General features: G+C 38.8%; 1 protein-coding gene across 5 annotated transcripts in view; it reads left to right on the forward strand.

Annotated features, from left to right (window-relative positions):
* Nucleotides 1-17,780, forward strand: part of MLH3 (mutL homolog 3) — a 28,682-nt gene that overhangs the window by 4,484 nt on the left and 6,418 nt on the right. For 3 of the 5 annotated variants that reach the window (XM_070754690.1, XM_070754707.1, XM_070754699.1), the window contains exons 3-11: nt 1,967-2,065; nt 9,292-9,362; nt 10,551-10,655; nt 10,885-10,957; nt 11,631-11,702; nt 12,414-12,522; nt 12,889-13,048; nt 13,746-13,769; nt 14,558-14,636. In XM_070754690.1, the coding sequence (XP_070610791.1) occupies nt 1,967-2,065; nt 9,292-9,362; nt 10,551-10,655; nt 10,885-10,957; nt 11,631-11,702; nt 12,414-12,522; nt 12,889-13,048; nt 13,746-13,769; nt 14,558-14,636 (792 nt within the window). The remainder of the gene's footprint in view (nt 1-1,966; nt 2,066-9,291; nt 9,363-10,550; nt 10,656-10,884; nt 10,958-11,630; nt 11,703-12,413; nt 12,523-12,888; nt 13,049-13,745; nt 13,770-14,557; nt 14,637-17,780) is intronic. The other 2 variants (XM_070754715.1, XM_070754721.1) reach the window with 1 other exon arrangement.

The following is a 17,780-nucleotide window of genomic DNA, read 5'->3' on the forward strand; positions in this document are numbered from 1 at the left end:
CATGGTGTACAACTGTTTTAGTGCTTTATGGAGACAATGGAGGAGTTAAATGTTAATAATTCAGAGTAATAGTTTCTCCAATACACTGTGAGAGATTATGGAAAGGCTAGGAAAGGAACAGAGGAAAGAGCAGACATAAACAGTTAAATTAAGAGACAGCAGATAAGTCACTTGATAGTTTATTTCATAAATGGCAGATTGGCCCAGGACAGTGATGGAGAACCTTTTCGGCACTGAGTGCCCAAATAGGAACATGTGTGTATGTATGTGCGCTATCTGGGTTTCGGGTTTCCGGCACTCTGCCATGTGTGAAGACCAGCTGGCCAGTGTGCATGTGTGTGCTGCAAGCCAGAAGAGCAGCTGGCAATGAGCCGCCCTGAGTCCTTCGGGATTGGGCAGCATAGAAGTCGAATAAATAAATAAATGGCATGCATGCCCACAGAGAGGGATCTGCATGCCACCTTTGGCACGTTTGCCATCATGGGCCTAGGATTAGTTGAAAAATATGAGACACATTAAAGAATAAATCATATATAGTGTGGTATCGTTTATATATTTATTTTTACTAATCTTGATATTAATGGGTTTTCAGATTTATTTAGTAGTAATTTTAAATGTACTATGAATGTTTTAATAATTTCTTACATTGTGTAAGCTACTGAGAGCTGGCAGATTGCATTGGAATACATGTGCAGTCAGTCAGTCAATCAATCAATCAATGAGACTACATCATATTTAACTCAGTATAAATGAGGGTGACAAATTCCTCTTATTGTTTCTAAGATTATGTATTTAACCCAACTAAGCTACGGTAAACATATTCCTGAATTCTATATCAATTGCCTCTTTAATCTTGCACAGATGTACGTCACTTAACATACATACATACATACATACATACATACATACACACACACACACACATATATATATACACTGCTCAAAAAAAAAAGGGAACACTTAAACAACACAATATAACTCCAAGTAAATCAAACTTCTGTGAAATCAAACTGTCTACTTAGGAAGCAACACAAAATTGACAATAAAGTTCACATGCTGTTGTCCACATTCAACTTTGTACAGAATGAAGTATTCAATGAGAATATTTCATTCATTCAGATCTAGGATGTGTTATTTGAGTGTTCCCTTTATTTTTTTGAGCAGTATATATATTCTCAACTTACTACAATGGCGCCCCAAATTTCTCGTGCTAAGCAGAACAGTTGTTAAGTGAGTCTTGCCCAGTGAAGGGCTACCAAAATTTTTATTACTACACTGTAGATGCGGCTTATGCATTTTCTTTCAACATCTTTCAGTGCAAATTTGGTGTTCTGGCATGGAGCTCCATTTTCGCTACCCCACTGCATTCTCCCCCATTTGGGCAACAGCCCATCCCTGGTCTTACCCCATTTTACAACTTCCCTGTTACCAATGTTAAGTAAATCACTACAGTTTTAAGTTAATTACACAGTTGTTAAGGGAATCTGGCTACCCCATTGGGGAAGACCCTTTGCTTATCAGAAGGTCACAAAAGGTGGTCACATGACCCTGGACACCCCCAGTTATCATAAATACATGCCAGTTGTCCAAATTTTGATCACATGATCAAGGGGATGCTGGAACAGTCATAAATGTGAAAGATGATCATAAGTCCCTTTGTTCAGTGCCATTGTAACTTTGAACAGTTACTAAACGAATAGTTGTTAGTTGAGGACTACCTGTATATGGGTAGAAATGTTAAATGGATTAATAAAATTCTTGGAAATTTGACAGATTCTAAGAAGCGATTCTAAGAAGCGGTCCAAACTGGAAGCAACCTAACGCTGGTCTATTTGTATATACTATAACATACCGTACTTCCCATGTTTTTTTTATTTGAAGATACTGATCAAGATGTAATTCTGCTTCCTTTTAGAATATGAATTGGTATATGAGTACATATCAAAGTAACCTATTGAATATTTAGGGTTTCAGTGCAGGTGCCATCCTTTTCGAAGTGAAGTTATTGTGCCCTTCCTTCCAAAAGCACAGAAAGAGAGGAGTTTGGAAAGTCAGGATTACAGAGGTAGGGCAAGTTTACCAGGGCATAAAATACTAATTCTGCAATTATCCCAACAGAAACTTGGTGCAATTTGAGTTCTATTAACAGTTAAATTTGTATGAATCACCAAATATATAGAACTGGAAACAGCTTTTCTAGATTCAAAGTCACCTACAGTATTGTGTCTATAGAAAATCTGTCATCCAGGTCATGTTTGTCCTAAAGGTGCGTTTTTTTTTTTTTTACTTTTGGCATTTTGCATTTTTGGAATACAAGGAGAAGGGGGAGATTTAACTGGCTGGAACAGACAAAGGGAAGGATAAAAACAGGAAAAAGCCATTTTAATTTGCACTTCAGATCACAGAGAAGGAGAGGAAGGTAGTCCTTTTTTACTTTTGGCATTTTGCATTTTTGGAATTCAAGGAGAAGGGGGAGATTTAACTGGCTGGAACAGACAAAGGGAAGGATAAAAACAGGAAAAAGCCATTTTAATTTGCACTTCAGATCACAGAGAAGGAGAGGAAGGTAGTCCTTTTTTACTTTTGGCATTTTGCATTTTTGGAATACAAGGAGAAGGGGGAGATTTAACTGGCTGGAACAGACAAAGGGAAGGATAAAAACAGGAAAAAGCCATTTTAATTTGCACTTCAGATCACAGAGAAGGAGAGGAAGGTAGTCCTTTTTTACTTTTTGCATTTTGCATTTTTGGAATTCAAGGAGAAGGGGGAGATTTAACTGGCTGGAACAGACAAAGGGAAGGATAAAAACAGGAAAAAGCCATTTTAATTTGCACTTCAGATCACAGAGAAGGAGAGGAAGGTAGTCCTTTTTTACTTTTGGCATTTTGCATTTTTGGAATTCAAGGAGAAGGGGGAGATTTAACTGGCTGGAACAGACAAAGGGAAGGATAAAAACAGGAAAAAGCCATTTTAATTTGCACTTCAGATCACAGAGAAGGAGAGGAAGGTAGTCCTTTTTTACTTTTGGCATTTTGCATTTTTGGAATTCAAGGAGAAGGGGGAGATTTAACTGGCTGGAACAGACAAAGGGAAGGATAAAAACAGGAAAAAGCCATTTTAATTTGCACTTCAGATCACAGAGAAGGAGAGGAAGGTAGTCCTTTTTTACTTTTGGCATTTTGCATTTTTGGAATACAAGGAGAAGGGGGAGATTTAACTGGCTGGAACAGACAAAGGGAAGGATAAAAACAGGAAAAAGCCATTTTAATTTGCACTTCAGATCACAGAGAAGGAGAGGAAGGTAGTCCTTTTTTACTTTTGGCATTTTGCATTTTTGGAATTCAAGGAGAAGGGGGAGATTTAACTGGCTGGAACAGACAAAGGGAAGGATAAAAACAGGAAAAAGCCATTTTAATTTGCACTTCAGATCACAGAGAAGGAGAGGAAGGTAGTCCTTTTTTACTTTTGGCATTTTGCATTTTTGGAATTCAAGGAGAAGGGGGAGATTTAACTGGCTGGAACAGACAAAGGGAAGGATAAAAACAGGAAAAAGCCATTTTAATTTGCACTTCAGATCACAGAGAAGGAGAGGAAGGTAGTCCTTTTTTACTTTTGGCATTTTGCATTTTTGGAATACAAGGAGAAGGGGGAGATTTAACTGGCTGGAACAGACAAAGGGAAGGATAAAAACAGGAAAAAGCCATTTTAATTTGCACTTCAGATCACAGAGAAGGAGAGGAAGGTAGTCCTTTTTTACTTTTGGCATTTTGCATTTTTGGAATACAAGGAGAAGGGGGAGATTTAACTGGCTGGAACAGACAAAGGGAAGGATAAAAACAGGAAAAAGCCATTTTAATTTGCACTTCAGATCACAGAGAAGGAGAGGAAGGTAGTCCTTTTTTACTTTTGGCATTTTGCATTTTTGGAATACAAGGAGAAGGGGGAGATTTAACTGGCTGGAACAGACAAAGGGAAGGATAAAAACAGGAAAAAGCCATTTTAATTTGCACTTCAGATCACAGAGAAGGAGAGGAAGGTAGTGGCCCGCGCGCCTAACGGCGCGCGAATCATATAACTATAAACCAAAATCAGCAAAGTTTGGTAGCAATAGGGGTTGTAGATTTTATTGTTAAGTACTTGTATTTCAATACATTGTTAAGATGACTGGCTTGGTGCAGTGTAACACTTGTTTGGCTGTTGTCTTCCGTAGTACCTTGTGGAACTTGGGGTACTGCCCTCTTTGCATTAGGACATCTAGGTTAGATGGCGAGATCTCTAGATTGCAGTCCTTAGTTTGTAGCTTGCAGTCAGAAGTGGAAAGATTGTCCCAGCCACGTGCTGTAATGCAGCCATGTGTCCAGCCTCCACTTCCACAGCGCCACCCGAGGAGGAGGGCTGTTTGGACAACTGTCGGTTCAGGAAGATTGCGTGCAGTTGAGCAAAAACATAGTAATTTTGGTCTCTCTTTATCGAATTCCTATACTGTTCTTGCGGATTTAAATAGTAAGGATGTTGGAGATATTAGCAAGGCCCCTCAGGCAGAGAATGAGGGGATATTCAAAGGGGAAGTTGTTGTAAATGTCACCAAACCATCAAGTGCAGTTAGTAGAAATATAAAGAGGACACATTTTCTTGTGGGTGATTCGACTGTTAGAGGTGTTGATTTGGGACAGAGTAAGGACGTGGTGAAGGTGCTGAGGTGTCTCCCAGGGGCCACTGCCAGCAGGGACAGGAGGAGGATTACAAACATTGTCAAGGCTGTGAGTAAAGGTAATAACATTGATGTGGTGGTGCATCTTGGCACAAATGATTTGTCCCAGAGAAATGTCAATGTAGTAAAAAGAGATTTTCAATGTCTAAGTGTGGAGCTGGGTAAAATAGCAGATTCAGTGACTTTCTCAGAGGTGTTACCGGTTTGTGGCCAAGAGGATAAAACAACGTGTATCATAGAGTTTAATGTGTGGTTAAAGCAGTGGTGTAAAGCTGAAGGTTTTGGCTATGTAAGTCATGATGTCAGTAGGTGGTCTAATAGGGAGTTGTTTAAGAGGGATGGTTTGCATCCATCATACAGAGGTACCCAGGTACTCGGTGAGGAATTCAGAACTTTTTTGGACAGGCATTTAAACTAGGTAAAGGGGACAGAGATGTAACTGATGTGGGTGATTTCTGTCCCCGACCAATGAGGATAAAGCAGTTTTTGGAAGCTTATGAAAAGGGAGCTGCAAATAAAATAGATGTAGTTGTTGATGATAAGGGGCAAACTAATAATGAAAATAATGTTCTTCGTGTAATGTGCACGAATGCTCGAAGCTTGAGCAACAAGCTCTGTGAATTAATGGCCATAATATCTAGAGATAATTTGGACCTGGTTGCCATAACTGAGACATGGTTTAAGGATTCTAATGAATGGGAAATATCCATACCAGGATATACACTGTATAGGAAGGATAGAATAGAGAGAAGGGGAGGTGGAGTAGCCATTTATGTTAAAGAAACTCTAAAAACAACACTAATTCAAAATACATGTCAAGATCTAGAGACCCTCTGGATTTGCATGCAAAATAAAGACGGTTCTGTCATTAGAATTGGGGTGATCTATAGGCCTCCAGGGCAATCTGAGGAATATGACAACAAGATGGTGGATGAAATTACCCAAATGGCAGTAAAGGGAGATATTGTGGTTATGGGTGATTTCAACATGCCTGATGTTGACTGGAATATCCCCAGTGCCCTTACATGCAAAAGTAAGAATATAGTAGAGGCCTTTACAGGAGCAGCTCTGGCACAGCTGGTTAAGACACCAACTAGAGGGGAGAATATTCTAGATTTAGTTTTTACGAATGGGAATTGGGTTTCAGATGTCAAGGTGGGAGAAAATTTAGGTTGCAGTGACCATCTATGTTTGTGGTTTGATGTAAAAACTCATTGTGAGCAATCCTATAATGCAACCAAAGTATTGGATTTCAGAAAAACAAATTTTAATGCAATGGGGGAATATTTAGATAATGAATTAAAGGGGAGGGATAAAATGGCAGGAGCGAGCACCCAGTGGACTGTATTTAAAAAGGCCATCTTAAAAGCCACTGGACTGTATGTAAGACAAATAACTAAAGGTAAAAGGAAGAAGAAACCGCTATGGTTTAGCAATGATGTAAGGACTATAGTCAATGAAAAAAAGGCTGCCTATAGGAGGTATAAAGAGTCTGGAAGTATAGCTGATAGGGAGGTGTATAAAATGAGACAGAAGGAGGCGAAACAGATAATATATGCTGCTAAAGCCTCAAAAGAGGAAGAAATTGCCAAATCTCTAAAGAAGGGGGGTAAAACCTTCTTCAGATATATTAGTGATAAGAAGAAGAAAAACTGCGGCATCACGAAGCTTAGTACCGGGAAAAATACATGCATTAATGGGAATAAGGAGATCGCTGACCATTTCAATAGCTACTTCTGTTCAGTTTTCTCAAAAGACACCTTACAAAATAATACTATAGAGGGATATAGCATTGCCTCCAACTGTACGGATTCAGCTCCAGTGATCTTAGAAGCCGATGTCTTAGAAGAACTTGAACGATTAAAGATAAATAAGGCAATGGGTCCAGATGGCATCCACCCCAGAGTTCTTAAAGAACTCAGATCTGTCATTGCTACCCCCCTGACTGATTTGTTTAACCAATCCTTGTTAACAGGAGATGTTCCTGAGGATTGGAGAATGGCAAGTGTTGTGCCTATCCACAAGAAGGGCAGTAGAGAAGAAGCTGGTAACTACAGGCCAGTTAGCTTGACATCAGTTGTCGTTAAAATGATGGAGACTCTACTGAAAAAGAGGATAAATCAGCACCTAAAAAACAATAAATTATTGGACCCAAATCAGCATGGCTTTACTGAAGGCAAATCATGTCAGACTAATCTCATTGATTTCTTTGACTATGTCACAAAGGTGTTGGATGAAGGTGGTGCCGTGGATATTGCCTACCTGGACTTCAGCAAAGCCTTTGATACGGTTCCACATAAAGAGCTGATAGATAAATTAGTGAAGATTGGACTTAATCCCTGGATAGTTCAATGGATTTGCAGCTGGCTGAAGCATAGACATCAGAGGGTTGTTGTGAATGGTGAGTATTCTGAGCAGAGTCAGGTTACAAGCGGTGTGCCACAAGGGTCTGTTCTGGGTCCTATTCTTTTTAATATGTTTGTGAGTGACATAGGGGAAGGTCTGGTAGGGAAGGTTTGCCTATTTGCCGATGACTCTAAAGTGTGCAATAGGGTTGATATTCCTGGAGGCGTCGGCAATATGGTAAATGATTTAGCTTTACTAGATAAATGGTCAAAGCAATGGAAACTGCAGTTTAATGTTTCCAAATGTAAAATAATGCACTTGGGGAAAAGGAATCCTCAATCTGACTATTGTATTGGCAGTTCTGTGTTAGCAAATACTTCAAAAGAAAAGGATTTAGGCGTAGTGATTTCTGACAGTCTCAAAATGGGTGAACAGTGCAGTCAGGCAGTAGGGAAAGCAAGTAGGATGCTTGGCTGCATAGCTAGAGGTATAACAAGCAGGAAGAGGGAGATTATGATCCCGCTATATAGAATGCTGGTGAGACCACATTTGGAATACTGTGTTCAGTTCTGGAGACCTCACCTACAAAAAGATATTGACAAAATTGAACGGGTCCAAAGACGGGCTACAAGAATGGTGGAAGGTCTTAAGTATAAAACGTATCAGGAAAGACTTAATGAACTCAATCTGTATAGTCTGGAGGACAGAAGGAAAAGGGGGGACATGATCGAAACATTTAAATATATTAAAGGGTTAAATAAGGTCCAGGAGGGAAGTGTTTTTAATAGGAAAGTGAACACAAGAACAAGGGGACACAATCTGAGGTTAGTTGGGGGAAAGATCAAAAGCAACATGAGAAAATATTATTTTACTGAAAGAGTAGTAGATCCTTGGAACAAACTTCCAGCAGACGTGGTAGATAAATCCACAGTAACTGAATTTAAACATGCCTGGGATAAACATATATCCATCCTAAGATAAAATACAGAAAATAGTATAAGGGCAGACTAGATGGACCATGGGGTCTTTTTCTGCCGTCAGACTTCTATGTTTCTATGTTTCTATGTTTTCAGGAGGCAACTGGACTTTCTTGGTTTTTTTCTTTGACCTGGATCACTGAAAATCTCTACAGACTTTTAGCTATGCAATTTGGGATGAACATCCTTCAAATGGAGTGGGATTATGGATTTCCAGAAAAATTGCAGACCGTAGAAACCATTAGCATAACACAGGTGACTCTGGAGACACAAATACACCTCCAAGTGCTTCCGCAGTCCTGTAAAGGGATGTAAATGACCAGCTGTCTGCAAGGAATATTAATCCTTCCATTCCCCACCATCCAGTCAGAGCTGAAAAAGGTTATTGAGTGTGAAGCGAAATATCTTCAAAGAAAAAACAAAGTCCAGTTGCCTTCTGAAAAAGCACCTTTCGGAGTACAGTATTATGGATAATGTGAAATGTCCAGTTCTATAAAAACAGTGTTAATGGTTTGAAAAAGAACAATCCAGTCTACTTTAATTGTTTTGTTCTAGAAACAGGTTAAATTTTTCAGATGTTTATCAGCCCCCAAATATTAAACATTTGTTCTGTTATTTATTTGTTTGTTTCTTTATTTGTTTATTTGTTTATTTAGATTTATAGGACGCCCTTCTCCTCGCGGACTCAGGGCCGCTCACAAGAGTAAAAATAGATATAATAAACAATAAATACAATTAAAACATTAGAAAATGCATAAGCTCCACAATAAAAACAACAATCATTCCTCTTTTATACCAATGACCGGAGTGAAGCTGTCACTCACAGTTCCCAGGCCTGCTGGCATAGCTGTGTTTTTAATGCCTTTCGAAAGGTAAAAGTAAAGAGAGGGGGGGGGGGGGTTGGATCTCCGGGGGAGTTGTTTCCAGAGGGTCAGGGCTGCAACAGAGAAGGCTCTCCTCCATAGACCCGCCAGTTGGCATTGATTGGCTGACGGGGCCCAGGGAAGGCCGATTGTGCGACCTAACCAGTTGCTGGGATATGTGAGGCAGAAGACCCGTAAATCATCTGGTCTAATGCCCTGTAGGGCTTTCTGTTTCCAGTTGAAATAGAAGAGGAATGATTTCTAGATTGGAAGAATATTCAGAATGTTTATAAAAAAAAAAAATTTCATATTTGTATTTGATCCCTGAAAGCGAGCATATCAAACAAAACATAATTCCTATAATTTCAAGATTGCATGTTATCTTTTCCCTTAGATGCACAAGAAGAATCTCTTCAGGGCCTACTTTTAGAATGGAACAATCCTGTGTTTGCTCAATGTCCAGAGGTAGGTGGTAGATTATGTAGAATTTATTTATTTGTTTGTTTGTTATTTATTTTAATTTATTGGCAACCATAAAGCATTTATTATTTTATTTAATTTATTGGTGACCCATCTTCCTGCAAAATAATACTGAGTACCTTATAGTATTAAAAGTCTTCAGAGAGGGGCGGCATACAAATCTAATGAATAATAATAATAATAATAATAATAATAATAATAATAATTATTATTATTATTATTATTATTATTATACAAAACCTATACACAATACAAATAAAATGCTATAAAAATATACATGTTCAACATTAACTTAAAAGAGAGGGAGGAAGCAGGATGAGCGGACAGGGGTGAAATCAGCTATTAATCTATCAATCAATCTATAATTCTGTAAGGCTACGCACATATTGTAAAGATTTATTATTTCCTGGCTGAACTTGGCTAAGCTTAAAAAAAGGTCTGCATTTAAATGGGAGACCAACAGGCGATCCTGGTGCTATAGGCTCAATTGGAAATTCAAAGGCAATCCTGAATGAATTCAGTGACAAAGCATTTTCATATTATTGACAAGTAAATTACGACTTTTGGGAAGGTATGGCAAACTGAAGATGACTGTAAAAGTGGAGTCAATGACTGTGTCAATGACCAAGGAACCAGTGACTAAACCAGCTCCATGGAATCTCTTCAGATTGCGCATCTGACTTAAAGGGATTTAATTGTTGAGCACACAGAAGGGGAAAAGAGATGCTTAGCAAAATTGTAGCGGCTGAGACCCAACCAGCTTTGCATTTAAAAAAAAGGAAGCATTTACTTATTGGTAGATTAGATTAGTTTAACAGAGCTGGAAGGGATTTTGCAATTAAACCCCCCACCCAAGAAGGAGACCCTACACCATTTCTGAGAAATGGTAGTCCAATTATTGAAAGCCTCCAGTGATGAAGCTCCCACAACTTGCGAAGGCAAGCTGTTCCATTGTTTAATTGTTCTGTCAGACAATTTCTCTCTATTTCTAGGTTGAATCTCTCCATCCATTATTCATCTCTGGCCTTCAGATGCCTTGGAAAAGAGCAATAGTTTTATTTGTTCTCTATATCAATATCAGATATGTTGATACTAAAACGTGGATGTGATTTTTTTTAGTCTGCCATTTGCTTATCTAGTAACAATTCTAAGAAGTTATTATTTCTCTTACAGGTTGCTCTGGATGTTAGCAGTGGGCAGGCAGATACTCTTGCTGTGAAAATACATAACATCCTTTATCCTTATCGGTTCACTAAAAAGATGATTGAGTCTCTGCAGGTAAATGTGTAAATAGCAGCATTGCAACTATCACTTGCAAGATAACACGTGTACATTATCCATTTATTCTGGGTTGTAACAATCAATGGTAAAATAGTGCTACTGTTAGCAAATAATAATTTACAGATCCATGTTAACAATGTCAAAATCTAATGAAATCACGCTTTTCATTTATACTGTGAAATTATTCTGTTTTTAAAAACTGTTACTATTTTTGAATAATTTATAGGTCCTTAATCAAGTGGACAATAAATTTATTGCATGTTTAATCAACACTAGGGAAGATGAAAATGAACATGCAGGTAAAAATGCAATTTCTTCTTATAAAAGAAACTTTTAAACTTTCTCTAAATTTTTTTTAAAAAAAATTTACTTATTATACATGAGATAATTTCATAACTGCGAGAAAAAATTAATTGAACAGAATTTTGCATGTTGTTTCTTAAGCATTTAAAATCATCCCTAGTTACTCATTGAATAGTTTAAAAAAAATAAAACTGAAATGTCTAATAATAATGCTTTATTAAATAATTATGCTTCCTACGTGCCAGCAACTCTTTTATACAGATTCTATTATTGAATTGCTAACACCTATGTGTATATGTATCTATTCAGTACAATATTAACTGGAAAATAACTACACACAGCAGCTTATGATGAAATGCAGAATAATATTGATTATTCGATTTCATTGGTAATATTGACTCAAGGGGTTCAGTCTTACTTGAAATAATATAATTAGCTGAGCTCCGAAACATTTTCTTGTCACTGTTCTATTCTCACAAGGGAAGAAAGAAGCTGAACTGAAAGATATGTAATTCAAATTTCTGTTTGTTTGAAAAGCTTCTTATATAAGCTTGATCAAATTGCTGTCCTACATTCTAACCTATTTCACAAGCTGAGGATAAAATGAGGTTAAATTTAGAACTGGTGTTATGTGCTAAGATGACGAAGTTGCTGTTTTTATGGCTCTAGATGGGAACCTTCTTGTACTTGTCGATCAGCATGCAGCCCATGAGCGTGTCCGTCTTGAGCAACTTATCACCGGTATAGTTTCAGATAATCAAAGAAAATACTTTTGCAGCTGATAAAATAAGCTAGAAGCTGAAAAATCAAATGTATTGAGATACAAATATACATTAATAATTAAGAATGAATGTATGATATTAATTTAATTATCACTGATTATTAGGAATACCTATATAGATTTCATTGGAGGTTCTGTAATTGTTTTGGTAGAATATGAATAATTTCCATTTTGTCTATCACTAAGATTGACATTTTTGACCTTTACAAGAATCTAGTCATGGTTATGAAAGATAAAAGCAATTCTTGTAACTTAGAATAGTTCATTGATCTCCAGATCAACAACAGCTGCGAATTTCTTAAAGTGAAGATTCCAAGAGAAAACTTGCTGGCTCTGGCCTGGAAGCAATAATTGGCCATGAATGTGAAAAACACTTTGGGATCTAAGAAGTATATATTATAGGTTTTAAATGGAGTCATTTATAGTTAAAATAGTTGCGCTGTTATTTCAGTGACAATAATTTGTTGCTAAAAGTGTTATAATAATTGATGTCTCTTAGGATGGCCTTGGTTAATATTGGCAGTTACAACATAACATAATAATAATATTTCTTCTTTAATACTGTAGTATGGGTTGCCCATTAGTTGGCAGGCAGAATAATATTAGTTTCTTAATGAATATATACTGTCTTCAAAACATAATGAACAATGGTTTTGTTGCTCTATTATTAGATTCCTATGACAAACAACATGAAGCACTGGGCAAGAAGAAATTATTGGCTTCCACTTTATGTCCCCCATTGGAGATTGACGTAACAGAGGACCAGAGGAGATTCTTATGGTTGGTACTACTCAGAGCGTCCAACATATTGACTGTTCCTTCAAAAAAAGGGGGTGTGTGCTTTCAGATTAGATTTTTATTGTGAAATCATTACATTAATATATTCTTCTGAATTGAATTAAAATAATCTGGATTGGATAAAATCCTGTAAAACAAATAACAATTTTATTGCTGAACTGATCAGTAAGTAAACAGTCTGTAACAGATTGTCCACAAACTTTGACTCAAGACGTGATTGATTAATTGTCACATTTATTTGAACACTTGAAGTACCGGTACCTGTAATTTGTAATTCAGAAATTTCAACACCGGAAGAGAACTACAATATCCGAGGCTGCATTTTACAATTTTTGTTTAACTTTGCAGGTGCTGTAATAAAAGTCTGGAGAACTTAGGCCTTGAATTGCTGTTTCCCAAAAACAATCTCTCTCAGATTCTTGTTGGGAAAGTGCCATTGTGTTTTGTAGAGAAAGAGGCTAATGAATTGCGCCGTGGAAGACAAACTGTGACCAAGAGAATTGTGCAGGTGAGATATGAATGAAGGCATTATATGATGCTTGCCCTAATTCACTGTTCAACATAAATTTTGGAAATTCTACTACATAAAAAAATACCTTCCAGTTGTTTAGTATTTTCCTTTTATGCCAGAAGTCTGGATAAAATCCTGAAACTGTAAGATTACATATAGACTGAGAAAACTCATTGGTTTTTCTTTAGATTAAAGTTACGATTAGCAGTTCTCTGCCAGGATGATATGTGGAAATCGGATATTCTCTTGTACTATGCCTATTCTTTGGGGGGGGGGGGGAAGCTGTGCAAACATTTCGATTATTTTTTTTAGTTTATTGGATAAAAAAACATTTTCAAGAATTATTTGAAGTCTTCATTGTTAGTAAACCTGTTACTTCTGAATTGATACTCATAGTAGCTTTTCTAATAAAGAAGTGAGCTATGACCTATTTTTTTCCCTGCAGCTAGTTTATGTGTGTATTGGCAAACAATTACTATGCTGTGTTTGCTTTGGAAAAAGAATATACTCACTTTCTGATAATAGTGGCTTTACAAAAAATTCACTGAGAACTTATATTTTAAATTTTTTAAAGTATATATCATTGTATTTTGATAATTCTGTTATTATTTCATAATCTTTTTTTAGAGAATAACATTTCTTTGTGAACACAAGAGAAATGGAATTCTGACTTATTTTGTTTATTTTTTTTCAGGAGCTCATTCAAGAACAAATTGAGGTAAGGTCTTTGGAAGATAATAAATGTATGTTTTGAAGAATGCTATGAAATTGGAATGTTTTGCTAATTAAATTTAAAATGAGAAGATGTACTACAGTTGATTTTTTTATCTATACATTTTAAAGTTTTGGTAGGTTGTGTTTTCATCAGTAATCAAAATAGGCAGGGAAGAACTATATTATGTTTCTTAGTACTGTATTAAAAAAAATATCTAATTTTAAAAGAGCATATCTAGAGAGCAAGAATTTTCCAGAATAGTTTAATAAAATTATTTAACTAGGGAATTCATCTTTATTTGCCATCAAAGGGAATTTCTATAAGTTACTTGAAAAACTATGGCATGATCCACATGGATTATTATTTTGTTGTGAGGCTTAGATCTAGGACAAACTTCATAAATTTAATTTAAATGTATTAAAATTTTACTGTATTTCCATGAAATAAGACAGGATCTTATTTTCTTTTCACCCCCGAAATATGGCCTTGACAGTATTATTTTTAGGACATTTCCTATTTTGGGGAAAATATGGTACATGTTCTTAAAGTCAAATTAAATACAATTAAGTACAGTTTAATTAAATACTTCCCATATATTTAATATTTTCTTTTATTACATGAAAAAATAAAATAGAGCAGCAGCTTTTGGAGGACCTCTGGCACTATAACTAAGGTTTTCAAAAACTACAGGTTGTAATTTATATGTCTCATTATATCTAACTACTAGTACTTTTCACTCTTCATTCAACATTTTTAGAAAATCAACCAATATACTGTACTCCTATTTTCAGTTATTACAGACAACTGGTGGGGCACAAGCTACATTACCATTAACCATTCTGAAAGTGCTAGCTTCCCAGGCCTGCCATGGTAAGGAAAAAATTGTGTTATACCTTTTTGTTCTGAAACAAACATGCTATCACTGAAAAGTCAGCAATAAAAGAGAACATCGGGACTCCATTATGTTTCTTGCTGAAAAATTGGGGACATAATTTACACATTGACTATGATTTAGACCTGTGTTGATTTTTTTAGTAACTCAGAATCAGGAGACAAACAGAATCAACTGTTACTGCTTGTATCACCCGCACTTGGGTCTTTGTCTGATTCCTACCAAGGACTCATCAAGGTATAATTGCCCAAGTCATCATTTGGTTTTCAGCTACTACTAAGTGCCCCTGAGGAGATTCCCTGATGATTTGAATTGGGATTTGATCATCTAGCAACTGAAAGACATTCTAGCTCATTCTTCATGGAGGGATTCTTGTAGGGAAAGGAAGCTCTGCCCGCTGGTCCCAAGCCAGCATTAAGCCTCCTTCATGTCCTATATGAGGATATTCTCTACGTTAGCAGAGAAACTGCCAAAAGAAGATGACATCAAAATGGATTGTTCCAATTTGTAATCTGAGGCTATTTGCAATTTCAGAGAGATGAGTCCAACATTTTTTCTGCCTTGCCCCACTTTGCTAATCATAAAACTTTTTTTGCCATCGGAAATGTCTAACTTCCAAAAAACCAAACAAAAGATGATAGGCGGCTTGTGGGGTGAGCAGCAATACAATGAGAAGTTCAGAGAGAACTTGGATCAAAAGCTGTCCCCAGTAGGGGAAACATAGGCCAGCCCTAGAGTATATCTTAGCCTTTTATTTGTGCCACTCAATGAAATCTTTCTAGACCTTAACAAAATTATTTTATATATATTTAGTAAAAAAATTATCCAAATCCATTTCATGGTACAATACTTGTATAACTCCTTGGGGAGTAAATCATCAGTATGCACTACATGCCCATATCTTATGCTTATCACAAATCTCCCTTCAAAATAAGTTCAGAATTATCAGTTAAAGCTTGTTCTATAACTTAATTTCAACATTGGTTCCTTTTAGCAAGAAATTTGTATTGGCAAAAAAAAATGTTCAGTAGCTTTTGTTATTGAATTATGCTCCATTCTTTTTTTTTTAATCACCTAGTTGCCTCTAGTGTCTAGCCTTCAAGAGCCCCTTATCATAAAATCCCCAAAACACTATTTCCTTAAGACAAAATTCATTCTAAGTGGGCTTATTTCTCACGTACCTGCCTCCCAGCTGCGTGTCAAAAGCCCTGCCTGTGCTACTCGAGGAGGTAGCCGGGTTGGCGGTGGAGTTCCCCAGACTTATTGTCTTGGGGGACTTCAACCTGCCGTCACTCGGCGAAACCTCTGGGTTGGCACAGGAGTTCATGGCCACCATGACAGCCATGGACCTGACTCAAGTAGTACGGGGTCCGACTCATGAGGGGGGGCACGCACCTGACATGGTATTCCTTTCCGAGCAATTGAGCAATGGTCTGAGACTAAGGGGCTTAGAAGCAGTGCCTTTGTCATGGTCAGACCATTTTCTACTACGGCTTGACTTCCTGGCTCCAATCCTTCCCCGCAGGGAGGCGGAACCAATGAAGATGTTCCGCCCCAGACGCCTGATGGACCCAGAGGGCTTTCAGACGGCGCTTGGGGTTATTCCAGAGGCACTCATCCACAGTTCGGCGGAGTCTCTTGCGGAGGCCTGGAATACGGCTGCTGCGGAGGCTCTCGACCGGATTGCGCCTTTGCGACCTCTCCGTGGCGCTAGACCCCATAGAGCCCCATGGTTCAACGAGGAGCTCCGGGAGTTGAAACGCCAAAAGAGACGTCTAGAGAAGCGATGGAGGAAGAGCAGGTCTGAATCTGATCGAACACTTGTAAGAGCTTTTATTAAGACTTACAAAGTGGCGCTCAAGGCGGCAAGATGCGCGTACCATGCCGCCTTGATTGCATCAGCGGAATCCCGCCCGGCCGCTCTGTTTAGGGTGACCCGCTCCCTTCTTAACCAGGGGGGAGTTGGGGAGCCCTTGCAGAGTAGTGCCGAGGAGTTTAACACGTTTTTCGCTGATAAAGTCGCTCAGATCCGGGCCGACCTCGACTCCAATTGTAAAACAGAGTCGACTGACAATGAGTCAGTCGAGGTGACTGGGGCACGTACTTGTCCACCTGTCTGGGAAGAGTTTGATCTGGTGACACCTGATGAAGTGGACAAGGCCATTGGAGCTGTGAGTTCCGCCACCTGTTTACTGGATCCGTGTCCCTCCTGGTTGGTCTCGGCCAGCAGGGAGGTGACACGGAGCTGGGCCCAGGAGATTACCAACGCTTCCTTGGGGAGGGGAGTTTTTCCATCACTCTATAAAGAAGCGCTTGTGCGCCCCCTCCTCAAGAAGCCTTCCCTGGACCCAGCCGTACTCAACAACTATCGTCCAGTCTCCAACCTTCCCTTCATGGGGAAGGTTGTCGAGAAGGTGGTGGCACTCCAGCTCCAGCGGTCCTTGGAAGAAGCCGATTATCTAGGTCCCCAGCAGTCGGGCTTCAGGCCCGGTTACAGCACGGAAACCGCTTTGGTCGCGTTGATGGATGATCTCTGGCGGGCCCGGGACAGGGGTTTATCCTCTGTCCTGGTGCTCCTCGATCTCTCAGCGGCTTTCGATACCATCGACCATGGTATCCTTCTGCACCGGTTGGAGGGGTTGGGGGTGGGAGGCACTGTGCTTCAGTGGTTCTCCTCCTACCTCTCTGGCTGGTCGCAGTCGGTGTTAGTGGGGGGTCAGAGGTCGACTCCGAGGTCTCTCCCTTGTGGAGTACCTCAGGGGTCGGTCCTCTCCCCCTTGCTATTTAACATCTACATGAAACCGCTGGGCGAGATCATCCAAGGACATGGGGTGAGGTATCATCAATATGCCGATGATACCCAGCTTTACATCTCCACCCCATGCCCAGTCAACGAAGCGGTGGAAGTGATGTGCCGGTGCCTGGAGGCTGTTGGGGCCTGGATGGGTGTCAACAGACTCAAGCTCAACCCGGATAAGACGGAGTGGCTGTGGGTTTTGCCTCCCAAGGACAATCCCATCTGTCCGTCCATTACCCTGGGGGGGGAATTACTGACCCCCTCAGAGAGGGTCCGCAACATGGGCGTCCTCCTCGATCCACAGCTCACATTAGAGAACCATCTT

The sequence above is a fragment of the Erythrolamprus reginae genome, chromosome 1 (assembly GCF_031021105.1).
Source record: "Erythrolamprus reginae isolate rEryReg1 chromosome 1, rEryReg1.hap1, whole genome shotgun sequence".
Classification (NCBI taxonomy): Eukaryota; Metazoa; Chordata; class Lepidosauria; order Squamata; family Dipsadidae; genus Erythrolamprus; species Erythrolamprus reginae.